The following is a 13,785-nucleotide window of genomic DNA, read 5'->3' on the forward strand; positions in this document are numbered from 1 at the left end:
GCCAGATTATCGATGAAGAGCTTAGGTAAGATATATTTGTGGATTCCATATTTACGAAATGGATGGCTTCATCATCTCTTTCTCATCTCCTATCTTAGCTTTCTAGTTACTCCTAATGGCCAGGTTTGGCTCTTTGGCGCCTTACGGTCATGATGAGATCTTATCAGGTGAAGAAATAATGATACTCCAAACCAAAACTGTGATCAGTCTCGCAGGCAGGGATGTACACACAAGCATGGTCCTTGGGGTCTCCAAGGTTCACTGAGGTTTCCCACTTCACCCATTCTGCTTTCCCTAACTGTGCTAATTTACCATCATCAAGTGAGAAACTGACAACTCCTTGCTTCCCTATCACAGCAGCATCTGACAATTCAAGAACCAGAAAGCCTGAAATGCTGGCAAACTGCTTTTGGTCTTGCTGATTGGATTGACAGGGGCTACCTGACCCCTTATGAACAATAAAAAGGAGCACAACATGATATTTCATTTCTCCTGTCTTCTCGTTTGTAACAGCTGTCAGCAATATTTTGGGGGGTGGAGGGGGTGGGCAGAGTCTTCCTATCTGTCTGCAATAAAACTGCTTAGCACTACCTCAGCTTTGGATGGAATACTAACGATGAGATAATGTATGAAAGATCTCTCAGTTGCTTAATACCAGTCATTAAGAAGTATGAGTCAGAGCTGTTCACAAATTCATCTGCTATTTTGTTCTGAGCCGTGCGCCACTATTGCCAATAACAGAAGTGTTTCGTGTAAAACTCGTCTTCTCATCCCAACGATATGTATAATTCAATTTTGACAAAAGGCTGGCCTTAGCAAATCTCTTTAGCAGCCAAATAGAACTGTAATTATGGCTTGTAAATGGCAGTGGTGTAGCATGGGTTGCCAGTGCCTGGGGCAAGGGTTAGGGTTCCTGTGGTTCCTGTCAGGGCCGGGCTGCAGTGATGGAGGTGGGGAAGGGTCTTCCCAGCAGTGAGAGAAAAGCTGGGGATGGGAGACCAGTGGTGGCCATTTATTTTATTGTTATTGTTTAGTTCATGAAATTTTTACACTGCTTGATTGGTTTAAAAAACACACCCTCAAAGCAGTTTATTTTTCTTTTGAAATTTTGCACACACCCCCAAAATTTTGCACCTGGGGAAACAGCCCCTCTACTCCTCCCACACACACACACCATATACTTTGTGATACTTTGCACACAAACCCAACCAACCTGCCCAAAAGTTGCTACTTGAATTGTTGTGCTCCAATCACAATTACATAATACTGAAAATTCCAACAGGTGAAGCTTCTATTATTGCCATGGAGCTACAGTGCTGGGGAGAGTAGCATCTGTGGAATTTCTTCTTATTGTGCAGTTTTATAAAGGACAGGTGAAGAAAAGAGCTGGCAAGTCTACAGTACTTGCACAACAGAGCCAAAGGGGTTTTCAGTATATCAGTTTCTTTTGTCAGTATGCTACATACCATGCAGGGTTAACACCCACCAGCATCACCATTTTCAAGGCAATTCTCTTGTGCAAATTCCATTTCTCTATTGACGTTGCCAAACAAATCACTCCCGTTAACAGCAGATGAAAATCTTTGAAATAAGCCGATGCCACCTAAAAGCAAAATTCATTTTGTTTAGCTAAATGTGCGCTATTTAGCTACCATGATTCCATCTCAGGAAAATAATGAGCTGTACAATTTGTGGAGGAAAATCGAAACGAATGAAGCCACCTAGATGTATAAAGAGAAACAACAGGGACTTCAATCCTCACGATTGCTCTTGAAACCAGAAGTTGCTGTTACTAGAGGAATAAAATTAAACTAAAATTAAATATGGGGTGTGTTTCAAGGGGGGCGGGCATTGACAGCACCATGCTGAGGAACACCTGAATTCTAGCACCATCTCTCTGTCCCAGCAGCAAACCCAAAATATGGATTTCACCCACCTCTCCGTATTCTCCAGCTTTGCCCAGTCAAGATGTCTCCAAATCTGGTGCAACAGCTGGCCTTGGATGGGCCTAATGGGAGTTGGTGGAAGGCATGGGAGTTGGGAGCCAGCCTGGTGATGGGCCATAAGAAACTCAGAAGAATGAGAGGGGAATGAAACCAGTTTCTCCAGTGCAGAAAGGGTTCTGCAAAGGAGCGGGCCGTTTCCATAAAGAGAGTGGTAGCCAGTGCTTGGAAGAAAGTTGGAAAAGCTGAACTTTTGGCCCAGATTGTATCGGGTTTCAGGGGCAAATGGGATGTGAAATCAAGTTTCAGGTTTCATCACTGCTGCCTCTTGTGTTTCGAAGTGGTAGCAAGAGGCATAGTGGTTGTGATTCCATTGCTGTACTTCTAGACAGCACCAGTCTCCCCAGCCCACTAGAATGGGCTCAGTAGGGATGCTTTGAGTGTGTCCAAGGCCTTGAGGCATCAGGATTTGTATAAATTCACCGTTAAAGAAAGCAAATAAAGCAATCAAATGGTTTGATATTTGGGCTATCAAATATATGGGCAGTTGGGGTAGTGGAAGGGAAAGGAAAGGAGGAACAACAACAACAACAACAACAACAACAACAACAACAACAACAACAGGAAATTTACCTGTTTGGAAGCCATAATTCCGAACAATGGGAACATTAAAGCAGGAAGTAATGCTGAAACAGCCAGGGGTAATGCTTCTGTGAGCCAAAAGATGGCCACCACAAATAACGTGTAGGCACATTCTGCTTCCTAGAATTGAAAAGAGAAAATAGAATGAAAGCAAATCCGATTCAGATTTCTGTAGTACAACATGAGCAATCAGACAGAAAACATTATAACCCCTGACTGGAAAGGACGATAAGATATAATGGGGAGACTCTCCTCTTCAACTAGAATCCAGCGATTTCCCAAGTCACATTCACAATGTTGCTGATATAGCAGAAATTTCTGTTCCTTGAGTCATGTTCCAAGAAGGATCACCTGAAGAACGAAATAATAGCTATCTGCCATGGCCATTTGCTTTCAAATTCTAAATATTATGTTTTATTTATTTATTCGTTGTTTTCCACAAACTGTCAATGGAACAGACATTTGAGGGGAGGCACTGTGTTGCAAAGGGGCTGCATCTCAATGAAAGAGCAGGGTGCTTTGAATGAATAAGGTTCCGGTTTCTATGGTGGACACTGCCAGTTAAAAGGACCAGGTAGCAAAAGACCTCTGCTTGAAATCAGAGTAGACAATAGTGAGCTAGATAGAGCAACGAAATAAAGTGGATTCCTTTGTTGCCCTCCCGTGAGGTGGAAGACTGTGCTTTGTCCAAAGAGTCTTGGCGCTTTGTCAAAAGCTATATTTCCATTTCCACTCTCCTTCCACCCAACTTTTATGGCCAAAAAAATGTTACTTCAGATTCCTCTGGAGGAACATGGTGGGAAACACAACACCTGCCACCTACCTGAATACCTCAGAACAATAATAGATCGTTTCTCTGTGAGAAGACTGGAGATTCCACTGGTGGGTGAATGTCACAATATTTTGTGAATACACTCATGCGTAGCCTTATTTTGAATTAGCAATATTTTCACCCAAAATGAGACATCTACATTTAACTTTAAAATGATATGAAAAGATGTTAGGACATCCCTATTCTCATCAGAGAAATTTTGGGATGTCCCTCTTTTCATCAGAAAAATGTTGGAGGGTATGTTTCCAGTCCAGTTTCTGGTGCAGCTGATACAGCTGGAAAAATAATTATTTCCTCCTTTCCCTCTGATGACAGCCCTTTAGAATAGGAATTTTCTACTGAGATTCAGGGACATTGGAACTTGATGTTCCCATGCTCAGAATTTCATCTGGTGAAAGCCACATCCATGCCAAACACACAAACGTAGAAAAATCTGTGCCAGGTATGAGTTTTCCATTAACATATATATTTCATTAATACCAAATCAGCACATCAATATGAAAGTTACTGATCCTGAACCATCTGTACTCGTTTATTTAAGGTGGGGTGTGGAGGACAACCATACAGACTGTCATAGCCATGTCTGAATTAGCGGGACATTTCCCCACATTTTGCCTCAAGATATTTAAATGAAATGCAGAAGCCAACACAGAGTTAAATGCAAAATTGATTTTGATCATCTGCCGGGGCGGGCGGGGGGGCAGAATCTGGGAAGGTGGATTGTTACAGGCCAAGGCTTTCAAAAAAAGAAAAGGAAAGAAAAGGAAGTCAAGATATTTATTGACTGAAATTGAGTCTTGGCCAAACTACATATCACGCTGTGCTTAACGTGCAGTGTTTAGTTAAGTTTTGGTTGATTAAATAACAGGCATGGGGGAAGGTGATTCCACTGTAAACACTTATTTCTTCACTCTTCACCCAGAAAGGAAATTCCCCACAACAATGACTTAGAATGGAAGGCAGGAGGTGGGGAAGGCACCAAATTTTGGCATCGTACAGGGGGCCACTGAAATTTGAAAGCTTGCCACTGTACACAGAAGCCCATCTGAGTTCCTTATGTGTGGGGAGTTTGGTGACACCCTCTGGGAACGTTTCCCTCAGGCTTTAGTCCACACGTGGTGGGCAGGTTTTCATTCCATTTGTGGCAGGACAGTAAAGAGATAAGCCTTTGGTTGTCGTGGTCCAAGGGCCTCTCTACCTAGCCTTCAGCACTCTTTCCAGGCCACACTCTTCACAAATAATGCAAAGCGTTATTTGTCGGGCTGGAATGGGCCCTTGGACTTGGGTAATGGCTCTTGCTTGCCTAGTTGGAGGAAATGGTGTGTAAGTTTCTGTAGAAACTAGCCGATTATAAGGCAAAATTACATTCCTTGTTCCATACCCTCCAACATTTCTCTGGTGAAAATAGGGACATATCCTGGGCTTCTGACTCTGCCCACCACAGGGATGTGGCCCTGGGAAGGTTACCCAGAAGGGAATGAACATCATTTCCCACCCCTAAACAGCAGCATTTTATTGTGTGGCTGTGTGGTCTGAGACTATTGCTACCCAAGCAATGCAGCAGGAAGAAGCTTGGGAAGGAGCCCTCAGGCTACGAAGAAGAAGAAGAAGAAGAAGAAGAAGAAGAAGAAGAAGAAGAAGAAGAAGAAGAAGAGGAGGAGGAGGAGGAGGAGGAGGAGGAGGAGGAGTTTGGATTTGATATCCCACTTTATCACTACCCTAAGGAGTCTCAAAGTGGTTAACATTCTCCTTTCCCTTCCTCCCCCACAACAAACACTCTGTGAGGTGAGTGAGGCTGAGAGACTTCAGAGAAGTGTGACTAGCCCAAGGTCACCCAGCAGCTGCATGTGGAGGAGCGGAGATGCGGACCCGGTTCACCAGATTATGAGACTACCGCTCTTAACCACTACACCACACTGGCTCTCTCAAGGTCATGTAAGAAGGGTCTGAGTTGCACCGTGGCAGAGCAGCTTTCAAGAGGAGGAATAAAAAGCCACGCTATTTCAGCCAACTTGCTGTGCTGCTGACACATAATCATTGCACACTGTTTCCCCATTTGATTGCTCAACAGAAGTTTCAGACAAAACATCCAGCCAGCACATATATGGCAGGGACAATTTCAGGTTGGGTTTATTTTTACTCAAGCACTGGGGATGCTTAAGCCCTACTGTGCTGGATTCATCACAATCTTAAGAACTCCTTAGGGATGCGATTACCTCCCCCAGACACGCTGTGCTCTTATCGAGAATGTATAGCCTCCATGACTTGCCACAGGAAATATTTTGAGGGGCAAACTGTGTATTCCAAATCACTCCTTCTCTTCCCCATCTATTGCATCCGTTTCATTGGAGAAATCCCTCATTTGCATTGTAGGGCAAAGAAGATAGATAGATCACATCAATTTCTCCACATACCTCAGTAATTGAAACATTATTAGGACCAACCATAATTGTCATATAATATTGATCAAGCTTTTGTGTTTCCCAGTACCTTTCAACAGGCTTGATGTTATGCAAAGCAGTGGTGCAGAAGGGAGGAGTAAGAAAAAAACAACAACAAAAATGCAGATGGTAAACATCTTTAAATGATGAACGTTTGATATTAAGATATAACTGCTATAGTTATCTCTCTGTCTCTCTCTCTCTCTCAAGTAAAGGTTAATAAAAATGCCTCTTTGTATGGTTGAAAAGTGCCCTTTTCAGTTCATTCCAATCTAGTGAAAATTATTTTGAAGAAGCTTTGACGTGTAGAAAACTTGCCATATCTTTAATCTTGCTCTTCTCTGCATTTTTCAGACTGTGAAACATTCTGAGTTGTTATTTTACTGATGCGGCAGGTGGAAAGAGGCCCAACAGATCCATCCAATATCAGAGTGCATGGAATGTCTATCACTTCCTCACATTTGCAACCTGCATCAACTCTCTGATCGTCATAAAAAAGTAATTCTGTGGACCATTGATGATCCATAATGAACCTTCCGGTGGTCCACAGAACCACAGCAGAAATAATGGAGGAACATTCTCAAGATCTTTTTGGACTTCTGGTGCAGCTTGAGTCTATGTGCAGGGCAGAAGCAAAGGAGATGCATTGCTATAGAGTGTAAAAAAATTGCTAGGTGTATGCACACTCCACATCACAGGTACGTTTGTTGATGAGATACGACAGTTTGGGCCAATTCATTGGCCTTGAATCTTGATTGTGACAAACACAAGGGTAGCCAGCTTCATCACAACTCCAGCAGCCCTAACCAGCATTTTCAGTGTTTAGGGATAACAAAGAGCAGCATTCCAACAACACCTGAAAGGTACCACATTGGTCATCCTTGCACAAATATCTCAAATGCCAGGGTCCTGTCTGACTAGGACCTTGGGGAGACTTCCTCAGAGGAAGAGGCATGGAATCCTACAGAGAACCCCCAACTGGCAACCTGAAAGAACCTGCTCTTGTCCTATGACGACTCAAATAAGCTGGTCTCATAAACCTCTCACCTGGCCCCCAACAACCTCTCTGATCACCATTTGCACTCTACCTTGACCCCACTATTTCTTGCTGTTCACCAGCTGGCCCTCAAGAGCAAAAGCAGCAACAGGCCTGGTGGGTAGTGCAGAGTCAGTGTAGAACCATTCATGTTGCCAAGAGATGTTATCACCAAAGATCTCCTGAAGAATAAGGGTCTATTTGGGAAAAGTCATAGAACAAGGATGTGAAACCTGTGGCCCTCCAGATGTTTCTGGACTACAACCACTCATGGTACCCCGCTGATATTGTAAACTCCAGCTCCCATCAGCCTCATGGCTAACGGTCAGAGATGGTGGAAGTTGCTGTCAAAACATGTGGAGGGCATCACAGTGGCTAGTCCTGCTCTGCAGTTTAAGAAATTACAGCGTGTTTCCAACTTCAGACTTTGGAAACCTCAAAAGTTCATTGATTTAAACCTAGTTTATATGTAGGCCTTCTTCCTATACTAGGCTGTTTTTGGACTAAAATTCCCATCATCCCTAACCACTAGTCCTGCTAGCTAGGAGTGATGGGAGTTGTAGTCCAAAAACAGCTGGAGACCCACGTTTGGAAAACCATGATTTACACCCACAGACACCTGGGAGCTTCTTCTTCAAGCTGGGATCATAATTGGTTGTGGTCTGCAGCCTTATGGTTTGCAACATTTTCTATCTGATCATCGCCTTTCTAATGATGTATCTTTCCAATCCGATCATCACCTGGCTTCCAAGAGCTGTTTAACATCCTGGGAAACTGATTTCTCCGCAGCTGTGTGGCATGAGTGTGATGGAGCAATAGCTTGGGACGGACAGCTCTGCCTACTTTTTAATGTTCTGAGTCATCCGGAATAGATTTTGCCATGGAGTAATAACCACAAAGAAGACGTTATTACCCAGCTCGAGCTATCATTAAAGTCATAAGCCAACTGCAAGCAAGGCAAAGCCAAGACATATTATATACATATTAAAAGTTCTGTAGCCAGTGTTTCTTCACCATTTGAAGGATGCCTCAAAGGATCACATTGCACATATGCTATGGTGGTGGGAAGTTTAGCACCAGGATTAGTCATTAAAATAACTGATTGAGCAGAGTTAGTTCTCTGTACCTGAAACTATATTATCCATCTCTTAGGCAGGGCTACATTTCAACAAGGCTGTAAACAAGAGAAATTTATTCACCTCTAACTTTTATTGCTTGTGATTTATTTCATCAAATCTTTTCATATTCAACCACATTCTCACACAGTTACATAGCCAAAGAAGAAAAAGGAGAACACAGAAAGGCCATCTGTGAACTTATCTCAAATCTTGTCCTAGATGTGAAGTCAAAGTCAGCTATAGCCATGCTGTGAGATGCTGGAGTCTCACAGGTTTCAAAATCATTCCCTTTCCTTTGTAATCATTCACACATAATTCTAGACAGTGACCAAACAGTGACCAGCCCTGAAATCTGCTACACACTTTCATGTGTTGAGTTGTAAGGCAACGACACTGGGATTCTATGAACCATAACTTTGCTGTACTGACAAGTAATGCTAAGGGTGAATTTGCTTGAACGTCATCCATTTTACAAATCTCATCATTCATTTCCCCTGCGCTCTGCCACAGTCAGAAACAGAGTGGGGGAAACTTTCCAATGGACAAGAATGGCCAGCGTTCTGCTCATGGTAGGCCCCTTTAATAGAAACTCGCTCTCTGGCTCTCTCTGTTCCTCCATCACATGGTGCAAGGATTAGAATATCCATCCCATTTCTCCTGTCGCATTCCTGGTTGTCCTCCATGACTTGGGAGCTGACCATCTGTAGCAGGGAGCTTGCGCTACTTGTGTAGGTTCCCCTGTGCATTTAAGAACCCCGATTTTCATTCGCCATATTATACGTAAATGCCTGCCAATTTCCATCTTTTGGGTAGCCTAAAAAGACCCAAACGTTTTAACTCCAGCCTTGGTGTGGCTGCCATTTAGAAGCAACTATGTGGAGCCTGTTAACAGCACCTAAGTCATATTTTCTTTCAACTTCAGATGATTTCAATAAGTGGCTGGAGACACAAACAACGAAACAACACCAGTTTTCCCCAAATATAGAAATGGATTCTCTGCTTCACACAGATTTAGATGTACATTATCATGTCAAAGCAGGATGTGTGTTGATTGCTGGTCTGTGTATAGATCAGTATGCTGTTGCTGGACAACTATCACATGCCTTTAAAAATAAATAATCAGTAATATTGCTTTCCAGTGGTGTGTGTCTTAGTGCCAGAAAATACATATCACATACTGATGCTGGAGGACATGTATCTATCTATAAGTGGTGTGAGCAACAACAGAGGATGGAATCAATTGGATGTCATAAGTTCCCCTTTGAATCTGCATAGATTCTATTATTCTTTGTTCTGAAAAGAAATACTTCCTTTGAACATGTCCTTGAATGAGGACAAGAAACCACACAATAGTAACAAGAGTTTTGTTTCCTCCCTAAATGAGGGGCGGGGGGGGGCGGGGGAATACAATTCTGTGTATTTGTACGCAGAGTAGCTCTGTGAAAGTACACTGACATCAAAATTGGCACCATTTCTGAAGAAGATGAAAGGCGGCAGATCCATTGAAATCAACGAGAGTTTTGCCTTTGCCTTTTGTGGAGTCAATATTTCACCCATTAACACCATTAACTTCTGACATATGTCTTGATGAGGCAGCAAGATAAAAGGCCATGTTTCTCCGGTGACAAAGAAATAATGAATTTCTGCTCACTTTGGCCTTCTGTGATTAGTCAACACGAAGGCCTTTAATGTAAAATACTGAATTTACGTGCAAGTACGGGATCCTTTATTAAAACACACAAAAGATTCATGACTACTTGCTATGTGGAAGCTGCCACACACATTGATCTTAATCTGTTGGCAGCACAACTGTCATGTGCCCTTCACAATTTTTAAAACTGGTATGACACCGGTTTAAATGTATAATGCAGAGCAATGGAGCAAATGATAGCAAGAACGTAACTGATTATCAGCCTATCAATTATTTGATTCCATTCAGCTGGGAATGTTGACATTCTCTCTCTTGTTCCAGTTCTCCAAATACTGCAGCAAGTAACTGTCATTACTGAAATTATATCTCCCATAAAGCTAGCCACAGATTCTCCCTCTCAAATTAAAAATGCAATTTAAAGATAGATCTTCTTGACACCTTGTACATATCTATAATGACAAAGCACACTAAAGCTATACTCCTGACAGTGCCCAGGGTTTGGTACGGAAGTGAAATGTTTAAAATATTTAAAACTGTCTGGGTGACAGCCTATCCATTTTATCTGCTAAGAACACACCAGGAAGACTTTGCGATTTTTTAAATCTGTGTTTTTTAAAATCACTTTCAATCTGTATCGCGCAGCAGAGTTTTGTGAAGAGACCAATCTGAGGGAAAAAATAACTGAGAGGAAGATGAAACATTTCAGTGAGGCTTTGGAAATATAAAGCTGTAGGGCAGCAGTTATTATTCACTTACTTTGGTTCTGATGACGAGAGGCAATGGAAGAAGCAGGAGGGGAGTGAAGAAGATGAGGAGAAAACGTCGGTAGACCAAGAGTGTTTTGATGACCTTCATGGCGGTGGGCTGCAGGCTCTTCTTTTCTGTGGAAACCATAAACCAAAAGGGAAAAGAGAGATCGAACCTTAAGTAGAAGTGTCTGATTAATATTTCTCCAAACTATCACCTTTAGCCTTTGCAACAGAGCCTTCAGTCAAGCCAAGTTAAAAATAAATATAGCTCTTGATTGTTTTAGTGTCTTACCATTAGATAAGAGGTGCCTTTCCCAGTGAAGATATGAAATACTTTCTATTCTGACTGCACTCTTTTTTTATTCTTCCGTTATACCAGGAGGAGATCTAGGAACCCACCCAGGCCCTGTTGAGAAGCCTTCTTCTTCACCCTGCCCTTTCATGAAGCCTGAAGATAAGCTGGGTGGGGCGTGTGTTCTCTGAGTCCTGAGACTTCGTGAGGGGGTTGTTCAAGTTTCAAAGCTACTTTGGTTAAATTCAGAAGTACAGTGGAAAGTGAACTGAGTTCAGAACTCTTGCTTCGTACTCTGATAGCACCATACCGATGTTCCTCCTTACTTGTGAGCAGTGAGAAAGGGATAATTTAAGCACAATGTTCTTGGATGCCTCTGAACCACAACAGTGTTGTGACCTGTGCAGTCACAGGACCTCTCAGGTGGGCACCATTACAGGCCAGAGCTCCTCCTGCCTGCTTCTTGCCTTTATGTACTTCTGAGAAGCGCAAAATGAACATTTCAAGTCAAAACAGAAACTGGCCGGTGTGTGCGATTCTGCACTTTTTTTATCTATGAAAAATAATAATGTGGCAGTCTTTAGCTGCTTCCCATGTCTATATGTGTTTTCTCACCCTGCTGCCTGTTGACAGTTCCCATTTTTAACTGTAGCCTGGGGAGCGCAGAGTTCAGCTGTCTGAGCAATGTATGAAGCATGCTATGATGGCAGAAATGCTGAGTCAATCAAAATATCCCCATGATGTGCAGGAATCGTCTTGCTATGATGAAAGCATAGGAGTGGCATCAGCACCCAGGGCCTCCTGGAGGTGCAGCCCCATTATTCTGCCCTCTTCCTGCAGCTGAATTGAGTCACCATTTCCCACAACACGCTCAACCTCTTAGGAGTTGCCAGGAAATCAAATGGTGGCTAAGCCCAGGTGCCCAACACTGTTTGGAATACTGTCACTGCAGCCAGGAATGTTCCTGCTCACCACAGCCAACTGACAGAAGAGGAGAGGGACACATTGCTCAAGACCCCCTCAGACCTGGAGCCAGCCTATGAAACTGGACCCGCTAACCCAGGGTTTCCCAAACCTGGGTCTCCAGCTGTTTTTGGACTACAACTCCCATCATCCCTAGCTTCCAGGACCCATGGTCAGGAGTGATGGGAGCTGTAGTCCACAAACAACTGGAGACCCAAGTTTGGGAGACCCTGGGCTAATCTGTGGTCCTCCAGATGTTGTTGTACTCAGCCAGTATGGCCAATGGTCAGAGATGATGAGAGTCATAGTTTAGGGACTCAGACAACACAAACTTGTGGCATGGGCCCCTTCCACACATATACAGTGGTACCTCGGGTTACATATGCTTCAGGTAACATACGCTTCAGGTTACAGACTCCGCTAACCCAGAAATAGTGCTTCAGGTTAAGAACTTTGCTTCAGGATGAGAACAGAAATCGTGCTCCAGTGGCGTGGCAGCAGCAGGAGGGCCCATTAGCTAAAGTGGTGCTTCAGGTTAAGAACAGTTTCAGGTTAAGTTCGGACCTCCGGAATGAATTAAGTACTTAACCCAAGGCACTACTGTATCACAATCCCATCCCAATGCAGAAATTCTCTGGAGTCATGAAAGGGAACTTTCTGTTCTAATTCTGAAATGACATTTTCGACATTTCTGAAACAACGCCATGGCATGCTCTGAGGGGGTTTTTCCTACCATGCCCCAAGAAACACACACATGCACTCCATTGCACTTGACCCAGAAGGCCACAGCCCACTTCGTATTTATGTTTGATCCAACCTGAAGAAGAGTCTGACAAAGTTTTTGGACATGCCTTAATAAGGAGTGGGGAACATTTGGTCCTGCAGATGCTGCTGAACTATAACTCTTATCAGTCCCATGAAGCATGCCCTCTGTACAATTAATTATTATATCGGGTTTCAATCCTTGAAACGCTTCACGCTTTGCAGTTTTTAAATGTGGGAGTCACGTAGATTTGTTGCCTATGTATCTTGTTCGACAACTAGAAAAGGAAAAAGAAACTGTACAAACCATCCCTGGCAAGTACCCCAAACTAAAGGAGATGCCAGTCAGCTGATTTCAGTTTCCTCATCTTGCTAGTCCACTCTCCCCACCCTCAGTCATACATTGCAGAATCAGTTGTGCTTCAGTCATCAAACTTTGGCTCAGCCTGCCAGCTGATCCAGATTTTAATTACCCTGCAAACATGCAACCTCACTGACCCACGACTATTTGCCAACCATAGCCGCTGATGTAATTTTCTTTTGTACTGCTGAACTTCTCGTGCTCCTCTGAAGGAAATGTACTGCAGTGTGTACAAAAAGCAGTGGGAAGTGAAAAAGTTAATTAATCTGATTAAGTGCCCATTCCAGCCAGGGTAGCCATTTCCTTGTGCTGCAGTAGTTTGCAATGACCCAGACAAGGGCGAGGCTAATAGGATTAGCATCTTAACCTGACCAGTCCTGCTCAGGACAGATCGTACGAGTGGTCTTTCGGATGATTTCGGATTTCAACGTAAGAACATAAGTGCCCGGACACTGAGGTCCAGTGCCGAGGGCCTTCTGGCGGTTCCCTCACTGAGAGAAGCCAAGTTACAGGGAACCAGGCAGAGGGCCTTCTCGGTAGTGGCACCCACCCTGTGGAACGCCCTCCCACCTGATGTCAAAGAAATAAACAACGACCAGATTTTTAGAAGACATCTGAAGGCAGCCCTGTTTAGCCCTGTTTAATGTTTACTAGGTTATTGTATTTTAATATTCCATTGGAAGCTGCCCAGAGTGGCTGGAGAAACCCAGCCAGATGGGTGGGGTATAAATAAATAATAATAATAATAATAATTATTATTATTATTATTATTATTATTATTACCTGCTGGATCAGGTCCTTTTAGTCCAGCATCCTGTTCTCTCAATGACTACATGAAACCCACATGCAGGACCTGAGCACAAGAGAACTCTCTCAACAACTGATATTCAGACACATACTGCCAACTCCCGTGATCCCCAGCCAGAAAGGTCATGGGCCAAGGATGTTGCAAGTTTTAGTCTAACAATATTGGGGGCGGACAGGTTCTTTTGTCC

At 43.3% G+C, this 13,785-nt stretch overlaps 1 protein-coding gene and 1 long non-coding RNA gene across 2 annotated transcripts in view; one reads left to right on the forward strand and one right to left on the reverse strand.

Annotated features, from left to right (window-relative positions):
* The window catches only part of SLC13A1 (solute carrier family 13 member 1), a 92,564-nt gene that overhangs the window by 42,181 nt on the left and 36,598 nt on the right, over positions 1–13,785 (reverse strand). Inside the window, exons 2-4 of the mRNA XM_081023674.1 lie at positions 10,420–10,544; positions 2,577–2,705; positions 1,467–1,603 (exon numbers count right to left, since the gene is read on the reverse strand). Of these exons, the coding sequence (XP_080879800.1) occupies positions 1,467–1,603; positions 2,577–2,705; positions 10,420–10,518 (365 nt within the window). The 5' untranslated portion in view covers positions 10,519–10,544. The remainder of the gene's footprint in view (positions 1–1,466; positions 1,604–2,576; positions 2,706–10,419; positions 10,545–13,785) is intronic.
* LOC308486741 overlaps positions 1–13,785 on the forward strand; it is a 433,510-nt gene that overhangs the window by 3,271 nt on the left and 416,454 nt on the right. The gene's annotated exons all lie outside the window — the stretch shown is intronic.

The sequence above is a fragment of the Podarcis pityusensis genome, assembly GCF_964106645.2.
Source record: "Podarcis pityusensis genome assembly, chromosome: 10".
NCBI classification, from domain to species: Eukaryota; Metazoa; Chordata; class Lepidosauria; order Squamata; family Lacertidae; genus Podarcis; species Podarcis pityusensis.